Source organism: Arachis duranensis, chromosome 9 (assembly GCF_000817695.3).
Source record: "Arachis duranensis cultivar V14167 chromosome 9, aradu.V14167.gnm2.J7QH, whole genome shotgun sequence".
In the NCBI taxonomy this organism is placed as follows: Eukaryota; Viridiplantae; Streptophyta; class Magnoliopsida; order Fabales; family Fabaceae; genus Arachis; species Arachis duranensis.
In genome coordinates, this window is record NC_029780.3 from 8,794,435 (window position 1) to 8,813,175 (window position 18,741).

General features: G+C 31.3%; 2 protein-coding genes across 2 annotated transcripts; one reads left to right on the forward strand and one right to left on the reverse strand.

Annotated features, from left to right (window-relative positions):
• Positions 1-7,980: 7,980 nt before the first annotated feature.
• On the forward strand, positions 7,981-9,224 carry LOC107464351 (E3 ubiquitin-protein ligase At3g02290-like). Its single transcript, XM_016083284.3, has one exon. The coding sequence runs from the start codon at positions 8,312-8,314 to the stop codon at positions 8,996-8,998; it is 687 nt and encodes a 228-aa protein (XP_015938770.1). The 5' UTR covers positions 7,981-8,311; the 3' UTR covers positions 8,999-9,224.
• Positions 9,225-13,475: 4,251 nt separating this feature from the next.
• LOC127741506 (uncharacterized) lies at positions 13,476-18,436 on the reverse strand. The gene is made up of 5 exons (XM_052254176.1): positions 18,214-18,436; positions 17,612-17,820; positions 13,844-13,927; positions 13,598-13,726; positions 13,476-13,490 (listed from the first exon to the last, which is right to left on the reverse strand). The coding sequence occupies exons 1-5, from the start codon at positions 18,434-18,436 to the stop codon at positions 13,476-13,478; spliced, it is 660 nt and encodes a 219-aa protein (XP_052110136.1).
• Positions 18,437-18,741: the final 305 nt, after the last annotated feature.

Consider the following 18,741-nt stretch of genomic DNA (forward strand, 5'->3'; position numbering starts at 1 on the left):
GCGCCAATTGGGCTTCTGTAGCTCCAGAAAATCCACTTCGAGTGCAGGGAGGTCAGAATCCAACAGCATCTGCAGTCCTTTTTAGTCTCTGAATCAGATTTTTGCTCAGGTCCCTCAATTTCAGCTAGAAAATACCTGAAATCACAGAAAAACACACAAACTCATAGTAAAGTCCAGAAAAATGAATTTTAACTAAAAACTAATAAAAATATACTAAAAACTAACTAGATCATACTAAAAACATACTAAAAACAATGCCAAAAAGCGTACAAATTATCCGCTCATCAACAGGGCACTGATACCCTCTAATGGCGACAGGACGCAGATACCCTCTAATGGCGACAGGGCGCAGATACCCTCTAATGATATTAATACGCAACAGAGAGACTGTGCCCGGGTTAGCTACCGGACACATCGGGTTGGCTTGATAACCGACAGATGATATCATCAACCATAGGGCAGGCATACATCATTTGCATATGTTTGAATTGTTTGGGTTTGCCTATTTGTTTTGGATTTCTACATCATATATGCTATGTTACCTGATTATGTGCTACTTGTTCTACTTGTACCTTATTTGTGTATTACTTGCCTGTATTGCTTGTGTTTGTACAACTGAGAGTCCCCTCATGCTGGTGTCGGTGGATGTTGGGGCTGTTCTTGATGAGATAATTTGAACTCCCTGGGAAGACGCAGTGATGTGGTTTCACTAGCTCCAGGAGAGGGTATGATGTATTGATACAAAATTGCTGAGGTAGAACAACTGGTGATGGTTTTGCTTATGATTCTGAGTCTGATTCGTGGAAGAGTCAGCGAGTTGGGAAACATGTGTAACATGAACTAGATTTAGTATCCCTTACAACAGTAGCCTATTCATGGATTAGTGAGAATCTAGGCTGGATATTTGGTGAAGAAGTTTAGGATTGCTTAGTGAGTTTTTATTGCAATGCATTATATTTATTTGGCACTTTTTCCGTACTGGGAACCCATGGGTCCGGGGTTCTCATTCCGTATATATCTCTTGTTTTTCAGATACAGGTCCAGGTGCTCAGAAGTGAGCTGTGGTTTGTCTGAGAGACGGCGAAGATATTTATTCTCTCTACTTTGTGTTTTGCTTAGAATCTCTCCACCTTTGTTTTGAAAAGATTATATTATGTATTGAACTCTTTTGGAACTTACCTATAGAGGCTCTTATGTTTCCTTTGGGAGAGATTAGGATATACTGTTGTCAACTACTTTCATACTGTACTCTAGCCGGCCTAAACTTCGCGGGTCGCGACTAGTGGCTATTTACTTATACTATAAATATCTATCTGTTATCTATCTCTTAATCTCCTTTATGCCTTGTCCGTATATCGCGTTCGGTTTAACAGTTTAACTTTTCGTTGTCGAAATGTGAGTGATACGTCTTCGCAATTTTATTTCTACTCTTTTCAAGCTTCTCGATTAATACTCCTTTCGAAATTTACCTATATTTATATATTAAAAATCCACCTGAGAGTCGTACCACCGTAATATCATTGACTTATGACTCGAGCATAAGGATTTAAATATTAGGGTGTTACATTTTTAACAAAAAAAAATTTTAATTTATAATTTTAATATATATTTTTATAAGATAAACAAAATCCTTTCTTTTAAATTTTTTTAGAGTTGTTTTCTATCAAAATTAATTAATTAAGGATTGTGCAAAGAACCAATTGATTTAGTGGTTAATTAATTTATTAGTTTACTTAAACAAGTATAAAATGTTTGAATCCTTCTATAATTATATAATTAAATTTAAGTAGTATTAATTTTTTTTCACCTGTGACACTGTTAAATCAATGAAAAAAAAGTATTAAAAATAAATAATTAATGATTTTTTAAAAATAACTTAAATTTATCTAACACTAAAGTATTTTTAATTGTTTTCTTAACCGTAATTATAACCAAATAATTATTTTGGATTAGAAAGTCGTCAAATGTTGTAAAAGAATAGTGTCATAAAAGGTTTATTTTTTATTTATTGGACTCTTCTCTTGAAATAAAGCGAATTAGTTTGGATAGTATTTTTTAGGACATGTCTTAAAATATCCCTAAAATTAAATTCAACGAAATGAAAAATACTCTAAATATATAATGTATACCCTAATCAATTAATACATAAGAGTTTTTTTTTTATTTGAATGCCAAATGACAATTTATCTATCCATACTGTATATACTTATGCCAAAAAAAAATATTTATTTCCTTATATTTATGTATGAAATATATTTTAAAAAATAATCAGTGTATATTAAAATTAGTGATTGTATTTTTCTATGTATATAAATATAAAAATTTAAAAACTGCAAAAACAATCGCCCTCACTAGTAGACACGCGCTCCTCCCTTCCAACACGCGCCAAATCACCCCACCTCTATTCTGAGTCGCGATTCTATCCGTCTCTCTATCTCTGTTGCCGGAAGAACCACTTGCACCATTTGGTTCCAATTCTTCCTTCGTCTTTCTCCTTTGCCATTGTCTCTTCTTTTTGCCGAAGTCGCTGCTGGTCGCCGTGCAAGTCGTCAACGACTTGCTTCTCATCACCGACTCACTGCTCACCGCCGCTGGAAGCCACAGGTTTCCTCTTTCTGGTTCGTAACTTAATTTCTGTTCCAAATTTCCTCTATTTTAAATAAGAAAAAGGAAAAGTCTAGGAGCCAACAATTTTATTGTATTTTGGCCAGCATGTAACCAGCCGAAAAAGGTGAGTCATCGGATGAAATCTCACACTAATCTCACACCATCAAATCATCATTGATGGTTAGTTGATGACTACCAATCATAAATGTTGCCGGCCCCTAGCATTGCTCTAAGAAAAAACTCAAAAAATACTTAGATGGTACACACAAAAAGGATAATGTTAAAGGGCATTAAAACAATAATTCGAGTTCTAATGATACAAATAGCAAGGATGAGAACGGTTTTTGTAACAAAAAATCAAACGTTGGTCTAAAGGTGCATCAGCTACTAGATACAAGTCTTTGAGTTGATGCTGTAGGAGTAGTTGGTTGAAAACTTTCCTTGTTGGAAGCTAGCTTATCAATGTGTTTTGGCATATTTTACTTTTTTCTCTTTATGTTTTTATAATTTGATTATTGCATGAGTTTGATTTTTTATTTAGATTCTTGACTTTGATTATTATCTTGAGCACGTCTGATTATAATCGAATTTTGTGTGATGATTTATAATATATTTGGTTAATTATAGCATGAATATAGCATTAAACTTTGATTTGGATTCTTGTGTTTTATTATTATCGTAAATGTGTTTGATTATAATAAGGTTTTGTTCTATAATTTGAACCGTGTTTTATTATAGTCTCGTTATAGCATTGAACTTTGATTTTGATTATTGAGTTTGATTATTACTAAGAGCTTGTTTGATTATAATCGAATTTTGTATTATAATTTAGAATGTGTTTGATTATAATCTAATGCTCTATAGTCGAAGCTTTCGTGTATATGCAATTAGTAGATATTTAGATACCTTTCTTTCTGAAACTAGTATACAACTGTATTTACATTTCTATGAATAATGTAATAAAACATAGAAGAGATACAAATTTTACATCTTAGCTATGGATTATGGCACAAATACGACTCTAGAGGGGTTCCTGAACATGTTGAGGAACCATTGACATCAGAAAATTCTAGGCTGCAACACTTTGAAAATGAGAGTTATCTGCACCCTGAGTTTCTCCATGTCATACCCCAATGGCTTAACCAAAAGTCTGTAGATATAATGATCTTCTCCAAAACTGCAGAATTAGACATCACAAGTTCTACAAGACAAATCTCATGCTCATCTATATTGAATCCTTCAAACTGAACAACTTTGAAGCTTGACAGAAAACAATGAGGCACTAATGCTGAAGTCAACACATCTTTGTTTACAAAAGTACAAGGGTGTCACGTGTAATATCATGTGAACCTCAAAGGAGGTTAGTCAATTTTCTTTTTCCATTTTTTCTTATGCAAAGAAACTTGCTAGCCATAAAAGTTTTGTATCAGAAACTAGCAAAATTGATTTTATTAAATAATCTTTAGTATCATACAGAAATTGATATTTAAAATGATGAAATTGTTGAACATGCAGAGGTCTTGGTTTTAGGGTGATTGATCAGTCATGGAGTATTACGCTTGACATACTCTTGGTAAATGGTTGAGAAGCACGATATGGTACTTGGAAAAAAGAGACTCAAGTAGAAGGAAAAGTGAAAAACCCTAGCCAAACAACAACACTCAAGTAGAAGTAGAAATAGTGGTGTACCACTGGCCAAGGAAGAGCTTTGCAAGCCAAAACTTCCTACCACGGAGGAGGAGCGGCAACGAAGGAGGAAGGACCAATGCAACTCAGTGAATCAGATCTAGAACCAGGTGAGGAGACCGAAACCAGCAGTCAAAGGGAATCAAAACAAAGGTGAAAAAGGAGGTGGTCCGGCATGAACAAAAATGAGGCGACAAGCGACGAAAAAGCAAAAACGACCTGGAGGAGCCGCGAAAAACCAAGAATGACCAGCGTTAGCAGCAAGCCGTCTGGCCTCCAGTGTGGCGGTGACACAGGGATGATGGTGGTCGGTGATGAGAGAGACTGAGGAAGCGAATATTCGAGAGAGGTGGCGACATATGAAAGAAAAAGGGAGGGCGCGTGAAGTATAACTTGTGTGGCAGATTTGTTTTAGACTTTTTTTATATATATAAAAAGAGGAGTGTCAGAGCTAGCAATTTTTATGATTTGTTGTCATCAAATAATTATCAATAATGTTTCTAATGGTGTGAGATTTTATTCAATAGTGTGAAATTACTCATTTTTCTTTTATTAGTTACATGGGTCAAAATTTAATAAAATTGCTGACCCTTTACACTTTTTCATATAAAAATTCAAAAATAAGTTGTTATTGATTTTTATGGCTGATTTTGGCATTTAACTAATATTTTTGTTTAAAAAAAAATTAAACATATTTAACTTGTTTAAAATAATTTTATATTTTTTCATCTATACGAATATCAAAAATTATTTTTTATTTAAAAATAATAGACAATTAATGCAGATAAATATATTAAATATTAAATAATAAATTTGTAAATTTTTTAAAATAATAAATAATTTTTTAATAAAAAAATTTAAAATAAGATAAATAAAAAACTCAATTTATATTTGTCAAAATTATAATTCACTAATAATATAAAATATTTAAAATAAAATAAATAATTCTATTTATATTCATCTAAATAATCTTCATCTGAGTTATCGAAATGGTCACAATCATCCTCTATTTGAGAAGACCCATATGTTATTTTGGTGGCTGCAGGATAAGAAGGAGTGGTCTAGTTGAAGCTGTGCCTCTTTTAAAACTTAAAATATTTCAGAGATTAAAAATTACAAGAAGCTAAGTTGTATTATATGTTGCATAACCACAAAAATTCATTACTTTTCAAAAGGCAATGGCGCACACACACTAATCACAATAATAAAGAAAAGAAAATGTTAAAAAATATAAAGACTTGTTTTATTTTGTCATTGCAGAGTGCACTTAGATTTAGTTTGATAAAATTTTTATTTTTTAAAAATAATTTATAAAAATTAATTTTTAAAAATCAATTTTTTAAAAATTGTAGTATTTATATTTGATAAATTAAATTAAAAATAATTTTTAATAAGCATAAGTAACAACAAATACTTTTAATAAAATAGCTTTTAAAATATAAAAATATTATAGTAGACATTAAGTAAGATTAAATTTAAATATTAATTTATGTACAAAGTTATATTAGACTTTTTAATTTTGATAAGTATAAATTAATTTAAAAAAATTTTCCATTAGATACTTTTAAAAGCACCCTTAACTTTTAAAAACTACAAATATAAGTATATGGAGATTTTATTTACCAAAAATAAAACGAAGCGCTTATACTTTTGAAAAGTACAAGCATCTTTTCAAAAAATTTTACTAAATTAAGTCTTATTTTAGTTAAAACTTCACTACATATTGAACTTTTTGTTAGAGTAAACACTTTTTCCATAACACAAACAACAAATCTTTTTAATCCAAAAAAAACGATGAAAATCTCGATTATAGATAATTTGCAACGTAAAAAATCACAAAATAAAGAACAATTTGCAACAAAAAGAGCTTCAATTAAAAATTGACATAACTTTATTAATTTTAGTTAAAAAAAGTTAACATTTTATCTTTTTATCTACACAATTCATTTAATTTTAAAAAAGAATTTTTATTGTCTAAATTTATCGACGATAAATATGTCGATATTATAAATATTAAAATAAATTACATATGCATCCATCGATTTTAAAGAAAAAGCATTCTCATTTCTCAATGCACTACCCGCAGTGCGACTATAATATAAAAACGTTTTAAGGTAGCTAAAATAATAGACATCATTTTATAAAGCCGAGCGTAGCATCTAATTATTCACGTCAGTTGTACGTTTAAAATTGTCCTAATGACTAACATGAGTCATATTCATAAAATTTGAAACTAGCTAAATAAAAATAATTAAAATTTAGAGATTAAATTGAGATTTCTTACGTATAAATTTAAATACTAAATTAAGTATTATTTCTACCTTTTCTTAAATTTTATACATTTTTAGTTTACAAATAAACTATTTAAAAAATATGTTTTGATATTTCAAAAACTAAGCAAATAATTAAAAATAAATTGATAAAATTTATAAATTATATTTATTATTTATTAAGCATCAACTCTATTTGATATATAGAGTTAACATTGTTTAGAAATTTTCTCAAAGTTTGACTATTTTGAAAAACTTAGCGAAAATGATAGTATACTCACTTAGAAAATTTCTTTAGAATGATAAATCTATGTGTCTATAAAGTCAGATTTTTAATTTCTAGTTAATGAAATTCTGTTCACCGTAAAATAAAAAAAAAAAATCAAACGGATTCCAATGAAACAATTTTTCTCTTTATATTTCATTTTTGTATTTTAATTTATTACCTCTTCTAATTTTTTCTTTTGGACTGAAATGAGTCAGGAGACATGAGTTATCTCTCAAAGAATAAAAAAAGAGAGATTCATATTTAAATTTTTATTCTCCACATCTTATCTCAATAATATGTATTATTTCTTAGGAATTTTTTTTAATAAAGAATAAAATTAGGTCAAGACTAAAAATTTATACTTAATGGATAACTTTTTTTATAAACTTTTTTTGATTCAAAAAAAAATAATCTTTACTCTTTACCGAAACCTTTTTTTTTAACATAATATTACTCTAGTTCTAAATTCTAACACATTAATTCTTTTTTAGTAATCCGCAGGTGGAGGTGGAGATGGACGTGGAGGTTTTGGAAAGCAACATTTTCGGCATGACTCTGGCGACATCGAACGGCAGCAAAGAGTACACCATTTAAAGACTTTCTCCCACGCCTTTCATATATCCGTGTCCTTCCAATTCATTTAATCTAATATTTAATTCCGATTTTTCTTCCATATATGCTGCAAATAGATAATAATTCTTTAAAAAGTTATTGAGAAATTAAAAGTACCAATTAATTTAGTAAATAATTAGAATTTTTTTAATTAAATCATCAATATTCCAAAATATTGATTATTAAGAATTAATTAGTTCGGTTCAACCAAATCTTTGTTGAAGAACAAAAATATTATATACAACTAAANATTTAATACGGTGGATTAAAGAAATAGAAGTCGCTTAACAAAATAATTAATGATAAAGGTGATTGAAATATTTTGTAGAAATTATATTAAATTACTCTTTTATTTTAATCCATGACAACAATAAAAAAGTTTTGTATCTCACAAATTCAGCCTAACAAAATACATAGATTCAATTATAATTTTAATTTTTATTATCTTATCTTATCTTTTTGTTATTTTTTTATCTCATCTTATTTTTACTTTTATCTTTCTTTCTTTAAATTCCACATTCTCTCTTTCTCTCATCATCAATTCATCATCATCATTCAAAAAATTCTCTTTTTTTTCTCTGAGGTGATCAAGAGAAGAAGAGTTTGCTTATCCATATTGTAGATCGTCTTAACAGAAGAGGGAGGGTACTGGTTTGCGGAGGCATTTTGACTTCTGCGAGCTTAGAATCCTCTCTCCTTTGTGTATTTATTTGTGAATATAATTCATAGCTGTTGCTGTTGGAGGCTCCTTTCCTCAAGGGGTGCATGTAGCAGCATCAGTGTTTGGTGACCTTGTTTCAATTGATAATTTGGAGGAAATTTCAAGTTAAAAAAGAGAAAAAGATATTGACTATTTGAGACTGGAATAATGGGTTCTGTTTGTTGTTGTTTGAGTGTTAATGATTTTGAAGATGATATGAATCCAAATAGTCCTGTATACCGGAACGGTGGGTGCATCAGTTCCGTCTTACAGAACTTTTTGAATGCGTATGCATCAATATTCCGTAGAGGGGAAATGCAGGCAATTCCTTCATCTATACAGGGGGCAGCATCTATGACTTCCACAGCATCACTTGATAATTCTCTATATGACATGTACCGCTCTCCTCCAAGGCCAATGCCTTATGATGCAGACCCAAGGCATTTCCGCTCTCAGCATGATAGACTAGTTTCACGACGTGAGAGGGGTTCAAGTCATGTGAATGATGAGGCAGAACCTCTAAGAAGTGATCTAGATGAGGATGACCAACAATCTTTAACTTCAAGCAACGAGTGGCATGAACATGCCAGTGAAGATGGATCCAAAGAAAACCATTCTAAGTCTTTATTAAGGCTTTCATCAGCAGAACCTACCACTGGAGTTGGACTTGTCTATTCGTCCTCAGAAGAGGAGGATTGCTGTCCAACTTGTCTTGAAGAATATACTGAAGAGAATCCGAAGATAGTGACAAAATGCTCTCATCATTTTCATCTTGGTTGCATTTATGAGTGGATGGAGAGAAGTGACACCTGTCCAGTTTGTGGGAAGGTGATGGTATTTGATGAAACGATGTAATCTTGAGTTAAAAGTTTTGTGTCGTAGATGAAGCCAGCAACAAAGGAAAGCAAAGATACAAATACAAATTATAGACATTGTGAATACTTCAGATTAAGCCTTGTCATGTACATAAGTATATATACGAGTTTGCTTAACCATTATTGTGAGTTCAATATCATCCATGTTTCTATTGCCAAAACTTATTATGAGGAAAAAGGATAAGGCAATTTTAGATGGAAACTTTCTCATGGTTTCAACAGTTTCTCTTTTCAAGAATTTCTTTCTTCTCTTTTAATTTGATCCTAGTGCTCTTGCAATTTTACATTTGACCAATAATGCATTTTGCAGATAAAATGAACTCTGCAAATTTTAGGGATAAAAAAAAAGATAAAAATAAAAAAATAAGATAAGAAGATAACATAAAAATAAGATAAGATAAGATAATAAAGACTAAAATTGTAATTGAATTTATATATTCTATTAGATTGAATTTGTAGACCACACAATTTTTTTTATTATTGTCATGGACTAAAATAAAAGAGTAGTTTAATAAATTATATAAATAAAATTATTTCTATAGAATGATATATTATTTTTATTTAATCTTCATTTTTAATGAAGGGAAGAATTAGGGTAAATCACAGTAATAAATCAAGGGGAGCAAAATTTTACACAAATCCGCAAAACCAAAATCTGTTTCGTGAATCCACCAATGCACATTTATATGTAGTTCGAACCAACTTGATTCGAATTCCATTTCTACATAATTCGAACCAAATAGGTTCGAATTATACACAAACACATGCACACACTAATTCGAACCAAATAGGTTCGAATTATACACAACACACGCGCACACACTAATTCGAACCAGCTTGGTTCGAATTACACACATAGTAATTTCTATGCTGTTAAAAAATTAATAATTTATTAAAAAAATTTTATTAAAAAAATTAATAATTTAAAAATTAAAAAAATATATATTTTATTTCATACATTAAAAAAAGCTAACAAAATATTTAATTACGAGACTTCTTTAAAATATTTGTGATTTATCAATTCGAATTTCATACAATACTCTTTTGTCCATTTTTAATAGCTCACGAATATTTTTTAATAAATTTATTTAAATTATACTACAAAAAATATTTTATCCTATGCAAAATAATTTAAAAAAATGGCTTAAAAAATGTTAGGAGTACTATACAAATTTATAATGTTCTAATAACTTAGGTAAAAACATCCATGTACTCAAATTTTAAATAAAATACTCGACATAGTCAATAATAATTTAGAAATGAAAGAAAATATTTATTCCATACAAAACAATTAAAAAATATATTTTATTCTAATACAAAAAATTTTTAAAAATGGCTTAAAAAATGTTATGAGTACTATAAAAGTTTGTAATATTCTAGTGATTTAGGTAAATACATGATAAAAATATTTTTTCTTTAAGATCTAAATTATTATTGACTATGTAGAGTATTTCTATAATGACCTAAGTCAAACATATATTACAAATTTTTATAATACTCCTAAATTATATGGTGATTCGAATCATCATATATTACAAATTCGTAAAAATTTGTAATATCCTAATGACTTAGGACATTAAAGAAATACTCTACATAGTCAATAATAATTTAGATCTTAAAGAAAAAATATTTTTATCATGTATTTACCTAAATCACTAGAATATTACAATTTTTTATAGTACTCATAACATCTTTTAAGCTATTTTTTAAAAAAAAAAAGAGTATTGTATGGAATTCGAATTGATAGATCACAAATATTTTAAAGAAGTCTCGTAATTAAATATTTTGTTAGCTTTTTTTAATGTATGAAATAAAATATATATTTTTTAATTTTTAAATTATTAATTTTTCTAATAAAATTTTTTTAATAAATTATTAATTTTTTAACAGCATAGAAATTACTATGTGTGTAATTCGAACCAAGTTGGTTCGAATTAGTGTGTGCGTGTGTGTTGTGTATAATTCGAACCTATTTGGTTCAAATTAGTGTGTGCATGTGTTTGTGTATAATTGAAACCTACTTAGTTTGAATTATGTAGAAATGGAATTCAAATCAAGTTAGTTCGAACTACATATAAATATATACATTGATAGATTCACAAAACAGATTTTAAATTGGCGGATTTGTGTAAAATTTTAATCCCTTAGTTTATTATTGTGATTTACCCGAAGAATTATGTATCACAGCAGAAGATATATATGTAAGATATAGAATAATGTGTCCAGGATTTAGAGCGTAAAAAAATAGATAGATAGCGAGAAAAAGATGTTATTGTGAAAGAAAAATTGGATTGTAAAAAAAAAAGGACACGCGTCATCACATATCTATTGGTTATTTACTAACTACTTTATGTATAAGGTGTGTTTTGGAATACTGATTAAGGTGTGTTTTGGAATACTGATACATTAAATTTATTCTAATAATTTTTTTTTTGGAATAAAGAATTATATTAGTTCTTAATGTTTGAATTAAATTTTAGTTTTGTTTAATGATCTGTATAAACGTAACACATTTAATAAGTACATAATTATTTTGTTCATTTTAAACATATCTATTATTAACAATATATAGATACAGATTAATTATTAACAAATAGTCGCATACAGCAATGCGCAAATTGATCACCTGCTTTATAGCCAGAGAAAGTATCAGAAAAATCACTGGCAACTATTTTTGGCAACTATCTTTGAAGGAACAATAACAACCAAAGCTAAGAGTCCTAAAATGACTATTGAATATTTTGAAGTCATTTTTAGTAGATGAACTAACATTAGATGAAAAAATATGTGAAAATGATCAAGAGAAGGATAGTTTATATAGAAGAGGAGAAAGACCATGGGGACGTGCATATAACCGGAAAAAAAAAGTCAAAAGAGTAAACACTAAAAACTATGCTAGCCAAATTTGTAATTAATATACGTATACGTTAAAATTATAAAATTAAAACATTAATTGGGAGAAAAGTCAAATTTGTAATTAATACGGATAAAATAGATTATAAAAAATTAATTACTCAAATTAATCTCTAAAGATTTTAAAAACGGATATTTTAGTCCTAAAAAAAATTAATACACATATCAATTTTTAAAGTTTTATTCCAACAGACAAATTAGTTTACAATTTATTTTTCGGCAGAATAATTATCCAAATTAGTCCTCAAGAATTTTAAAAATGAAAATTTTAGTCCAAAAAAAAAATTAATACACAGATCAATCTCTAACGATTTTTTCTGTCAGACATAACAGTCTCCCGTCCATTTTACTTTTACTATATCTCAACCTTTATTATTATTATTATTAACTTAGCTTTGTGCATGTGGATGAGAATTTTTTTTCGTTATAAATTATTAAAAATAATTATTTTCCGAAAACCCAGTTTTGATCTTTATTTACAGGAATGCACGCTTTTTTTAGTAATTAGAGCAAGTTCGCCGTATCCCACGGCGAACTCTATGATTTTCTTGGAGTTCGCCTTAACCCATGGCAAACTCAATATATATTATATAGTCCCCCCTGGGCGAACTCTACGTGAAGTTTCCCCATAAAATGACCATAACAACGAAGTTGAGTATCAAAATTTGTTCTCGACAATCATTTTGGTTGTTGAATATCTCATTTTTTTACAATGACAAGAAATCCACTGTTATCCATTCATTACGATGCAGAAATAGTGTATGATGAAGAAGGTTCTATCATTTTTAGATCGAACCAACCAATATTTACCCATTTGACAGTAGAAATCAATTGTTTAAAGCTGTTAAAGAATCTAGTATTACTTTCCGTTGGGATGCAAGAGACAAAGAAGGTAAAGAAAATCTACTACAGATATCCAACCGAAATAGATGGTACCTTAATTTATAAAAGGTATGTCACAACTGTGTTGTTTATGCTGTTGGTATATTTGTGTGAAAACGCTTGTGATAAAAACGTTATGTTATTTTGAATCAGGTATCGTCTGCGGGATGACGAAGACGTACGTCTTATACGGTCTTGGCACAACCGTTGGGCAAATGTTCATCTGTTGGAGTTAGCTGTGTTCCTCGTCAATTTGGGTGGCCAAGGATCGTCTGCGGATACTGTCGATGAAAGTCCGTTGAGTGGGCCTGTAAGACGAAATATCAGGCGGACAATGGTGGATCTGAATATGGCTCCTGAAGGTAGTCAAGAAGGGTCTAATGTTGAAGTGGACAATGCTGAGTTGGATGACGGCATTGAAAGTCACGATGGTTCCGCTGTGAGGGATCCGATGATGGACCAGTATGAAGCTAACCCCGATGATGGAGACGATGCCGAAGAAGAACCAGCTGAAATTCCTGATGATGGTTACGATGAATAAGAGATGAACTTTTACGGTGACACACAAATTGTCCTGACACAACCCGCTATTTCGCAACCGTATGATCGCCCAGACCACTTCTCTAGGTTGAATCTCGAGACAATGACGTCCGATTGGTCCTTTACCTAGGGAGGCCCTGAAGATGATCCAAGGAATGAGTTCGAGGTTGGAGAACATTTTCAGAACAAGGAAGAAGTCATTTTGGCTGTTAAGACGTATAGTATCAGGAGGGCTGTGGAGTACAAGTGGCCATTCATGCTCGAACTCAACCATGTAGGCCACATACTCAAACACGGCTCGTCTGAGATATGGCCTAATCACCTCCGGTGGCCTCGTCATCAAATTCTTCCTGGTGCGCAAGATCCGAGACGCCTACCAAACAGAAAGATAAAATTAAAAACAAAACAAAAAATAGCGTCAACTCTAAACAGCACAAGTCCACTGTTTCATAATTAAAGAGAGATAAATGACAACGATATTGAATCATACCACTCGATCAAGTCTGCCAGCAATGTGCTCGGCCTGATCTAATCTGTAGAGGGTCCCCTCGTATCCCAATAACTGCTGCTCCATCTAACCACAACCAATTTAAACAACATAACATGTACTTATCAGCATTTATTTCACATTAACGAAATTTGTAAACAAACCTATTTGATAAACCCTAAACTACCTCACTCTCACTAAAACCCTAGGCAACCTTAACCTATTACTCACTTAACCCTACGGTCTAACTTAATTTTATTAAGATTTGACTAACAACTTCAACCAATTTTTTTGACTAAACTAACTAACAACATACTAATTCACATATTAAAAACATTCAACAACCACCGAATAACATAAAATAAGGAGTAAACAATAACTCTAACTATAATTAGCATGCAACCATTAAAATAAGAAATAATAGTTAACTCTAACTAATATGAGAAAAATTACTCAAACTAACATATTAATTACTAACTTCAAACTGCTGATGCTGTGAATACCAAATCTCTTAAATGCCGGAATACAGAAAGTTCTAACAGAATAAAAATTGGGAGAAGGTGTGAAAAGAAAAGGACAAGGGACAATGGTCCCACTTCCAATTTATAATACGCCGAACTTTGCATAGAGTTCACCGGGGGTATGGCGAACTTGTTCTAATTACAAAAAAAAAAAACGTTCATTCTTGCAAATAAAGATCAAAACTGGGTTTCTGGAAAATAAATATTTTTAATAATTTGTAACGGAAAAAAACCTGTGGATGATTACACTAACATATTAATACATACACTATTTTCGTTAGAAACAAATAAGGTGAATATTGATACTTTGAAATTTAAATTAAAATATATTTTTTAATACAAACATATTTTTTAAAATAAAACATCTTTTGATTATATTAAATACAAAACTATCAAATAGTTTCAACTTTGAATTTCTTGTAAAATAATCTCTAATAATTTTATTGATTATTATTATTATTGAGTGACTATATATAAAAATTTAATGAATAAAGTTATCATTATTTTTGTCAAAAATTACAAGAAATTATGGTACAGTATTATTATTGTATAATTAATAATAATAATAATAACAATAATTTTACTTTATTTTTTTTGGATGGAAGACTATTAATGTCTAATAGAAAAAAAAATTTAAGATTGATCAGTGTATTAATTTTTTTGGAAATTAAAATATCTTCTTTTAAAATTTTTAAAGACTGATCTAGAGAGTTATTCTGTCAAAAAATGAATTGAAAACTGATTTGTTTCTCCAAATAAAATCTTAAAAATAATTTTGTATATTAGTCTAGTTAAAGTATCTAAAACCTTTTCCCAAGGTAAGAGTTAAATGCACATGTTATGCCGATAATGGCAGTAATTGACGATCAAGTCAAATTATGAACAGAAGCTTTATTTCAGATTATATAGCTAGCTAGAGGAGACGTGTGAAACTTGCTAGAGATGAGTAAATGGAAGACACTTTGTTTGCATCCTTCAATTTATGTGTCTCTAAATAGAGAAATAGTTAGGGTTTCCAGCCAGGATGCCATAATAACTTGGAAACATGGTTATCCTTTTTGGACTAAGCTCTTCAAAGTGAGTTTAACTTCCTAACGACATAAAAATAAATAAATAAATGAATACATTAATTGATTTAAAACATTAATGTACACATCACAACTTTAATCGTATATAAATCTTATCATTCATGTACTAATATATTAATATACATATTCTTTCTATTTTATTATATAATAAATTTATATAATATATTAATACATACTTATTAGTATTATAACAACAACAACAACAACAACAAAGTCTTATCCTATTAGGTGAGCTCAACTACATGAATCAAGTAACGTCATTGAACTCTATCATGTATCATGTCTATAAAGAGACCGTTTACATGTAGATCTCGTTTGACCACCTCATGAATGGTCTTCTTTGGTCTTCCTCTACCTTTCACTCTTTGTTCATCTTCCATCTCATCCACCCTCCTGACTGGGTGTTCTGTCGGTCTTCTTTTCACATGTCCGAACCACCTGAGCCATGATTCTACCATCTTTTCCACAATAGATGTTACTCCAATCCTCTCTCTTATGCCTTCATTCCTTATTCTATCCAATCGCGTATGACCACTCATCCATCTCAACATCTTCATTTCTGCCACACTTAGCTTATGTTCGTTCTCCCCTTTGGCCACTCAACACTCTGTACCAGAAAGTATAGCCGGTCTGATAGCAGTGTAATAGAATTTATCTTTAAGTTTTAAAGGCACTTTTTTGTCACATATAAAACGAGATGCACTCCGCTATTTTGACCAACCTGCTTGGATCTTATGATTTACATCATGTTCAATCTCTCCATTATCTTGTATGATGCACCCAAGATACTTAAAACTCTTCACTTTTCGTAGGATATTATCTCCAATCTTCACATCTATATTAGGGTTTTTCCTTCGCAGACCGAACTTACATTCCATATATTCCGTCTTGCTACAGCTTATGCGCAGAGCATACACTTCTAGAGCTTCTCTCCGTAACTCCAACTTCTTATTTAGGTCATCCATTGACTCTCCCATAAGGACGATATCATCGGTAAATATGCTCTATGAGTACCTCCAAGACTAATGTAAAAAGGTATGGACTTAAGGATGATCCCTGGCGTAATCTTATACCAATAGAAAATTCCTCTGTCACACCACCTTGAGTCTTCACACTAGTTGTAGTCCCATCATACATGTCTTTAATTGCACGAATATATGCGATTCTTACTCTCTTCTTTTCTAAAATCTTCCATAAGACCTCCCTTGGCACCCTATCGTACACTTTTTCTAAATCAATAAACACCATATGTAGATCCTTTTTATTATTACGATACCTCTCTATCGTCCTTCTTAACAGGTATATCGCTTCAACGGTGGATCTGCCTGGCATAAAACCAAATTGGTTCTCTGTTACATGTGTCTCTTATCTCAACCTCCGTTCTATCACATTTTTCCATAACTTCATGGCATGGCTCATGAGCTTGATCCCTCTATAGTTTTTGCAACTTTGTATATTCCCTTTATTCTTGTAGATAAGTACCAAGGTGCTCTTTCTCCACTCATCTGGCATCTTCTTAGACCTTAAAATCTCATTAAAAAGCTTGGTTAACCAACTGACGCCTTTCTCTCCAAGGTCCTTCCAAACTTCAATCGGGATATTATCGGGTCCTACTGCCCTGCCATTTTTCATCCGCTTTAGAGTCTCTTTTACTTTGAAGTCTCAAATTCTTCGATATATAGTAGTCAAAATTTTGATCTTCTTCTCTCATGCATAACCGACCAAGGCTCGGAAGAGTCTTCTATCCTTCATTAAATAACTCGTACAAGTAGCTCTTTCACCTTTCATTGATCTTCTCCTCTTGAGCCAACACCTCCCTGTCTTTATCCTTTTGCACTTAACCTGATCCAAGTCTCTCGTTCTTCTTTCATAGCTCTTTGCGATTCTATATATATATTTTTCTCCTTCTTTCGTGCCTAAGGACTGGTAGAGACCCTCATATGCTCTTGTTCTTGCTTCGCTTACAGCCACTTTTGTTTCTTTCTTGGCCGCCTTATATTTTTCGAATTATCTGCATTGCAGCATAAAGACCACTCTTTAAAACACACCTTTTTTGCCTTTATCTTTTCTTGTACACTCATATTCCATCACCAGGACTCCTTGTCTCTTGGTCCTGTCCCTCTAGATTCACCAAAACTTTCTTTTTTTGTTCTTCTAATAACTTCTGCCATCTCTCTCCACATCTTCTCTGCGCTTCCGTTCCCATCCCACTTTGCCCTTTCTTCTACCCGTCTTAGAAAGCTTCTTTGTTCCTCACCTTTCATCTGCCACCACCTCATCCTTAGGTTCTTCGTATGATGTCTTTTCCTCAACTTTTTCTCAATGTGAAAATCCATGACAAGCATCCTATGTTGTGTTGTTAAACTCTTTCCTAGAATAATTTTATAGTTAATGCAAAATTGCCAGTCGACTCTCCTCAACAAGAAGAAGTCGGTTTGAGAGTTTGTCATGCCACTTTTATAAGTTATAAGATGTTCATCTCTCTTTTTGAAACATGTATTTGCAACGAGGAGATCAAAGGTTGGGAAAAAGTTCAAAATAGTTTTACCCTCGGTATTGACCACCCTAAAATCATGGCCTCCGTGAATACTTCCATATCCAATCACTTCTCTTTCAACATGGCCATTTAAATCTCCTCATGAGAAAATCTTATCTCCCAAAGGCATGTCTTGGACCAAACTCTCGAGATTCTCCCAAAACCTTATCTTGTGTTGCTCTTTCGAACACATTTACGGTGCATAGGCGCTAATCAGATATAAAGTACCTCCTTCCACCACAAGTTTGATAGAGATGATACGATCTCCCGCCCTCTTGACGTCCACTATGTCCTTCTTCCACTGCTTGTCCACGATAATACCTACCCCATTCCTATTCTTCACCTTTCCTGTATACCATAGTTTGAACCCGAAAGTATCCAATTTCCTAGCCTTCGCACTAACCCATTTTGTTTCTTGTAGGCACATGATGTTAATCTTTCTCCTTGTCATGGTATCCACCACCTCTATGAATTTTCCTGTTAGAGTGCCTATTTTTCTTGTCCCAAATCTCAACCTTCTGTCGCTCCGACCTTTACATTTTTCTTTGTGAACTAACTTATTTACCCTCGCCCGTTCACAAAAACGCGGGAACCCTTGCTCATTTAACACTATACCCGGACACCGATGCAGCGGCTCTTGCTCATTTGATACTATACGCGATCCATACAGCGCGTTGCTTCTGGGCAACGACCTAACTTTAGCGCAATAATATTTTTGATCCATGTCATGAAGATTCGACTAAATTTTTATGTTGG

Excerpts from the sequence above, each read along its gene's own strand:
- LOC127741506 (XM_052254176.1), bottom strand. The coding sequence starts at position 18,436 with ATGACAAGGAGAAAGATTAACATCATGTGCCTACAAGAAACAAAATGG. Across the intron at positions 13,928-17,611 it reads TGTGGAGAGAGATGGCAGAA|ATGGAGCAGCAGTTATTGGG; the intron begins GTTATTAGAAGA and ends GGTTGTGGTTAG. Across the intron at positions 13,727-13,843 it reads CTGGCAGACTTGATCGAGTG|GCGTCTCGGATCTTGCGCAC; the intron begins GTATGATTCAAT and ends TCTGTTTGGTAG.
- LOC107464351 (XM_016083284.3), top strand. The coding sequence starts at position 8,312 with ATGGGTTCTGTTTGTTGTTGTTTGAGTGTTAATGATTTTGAAGATGAT.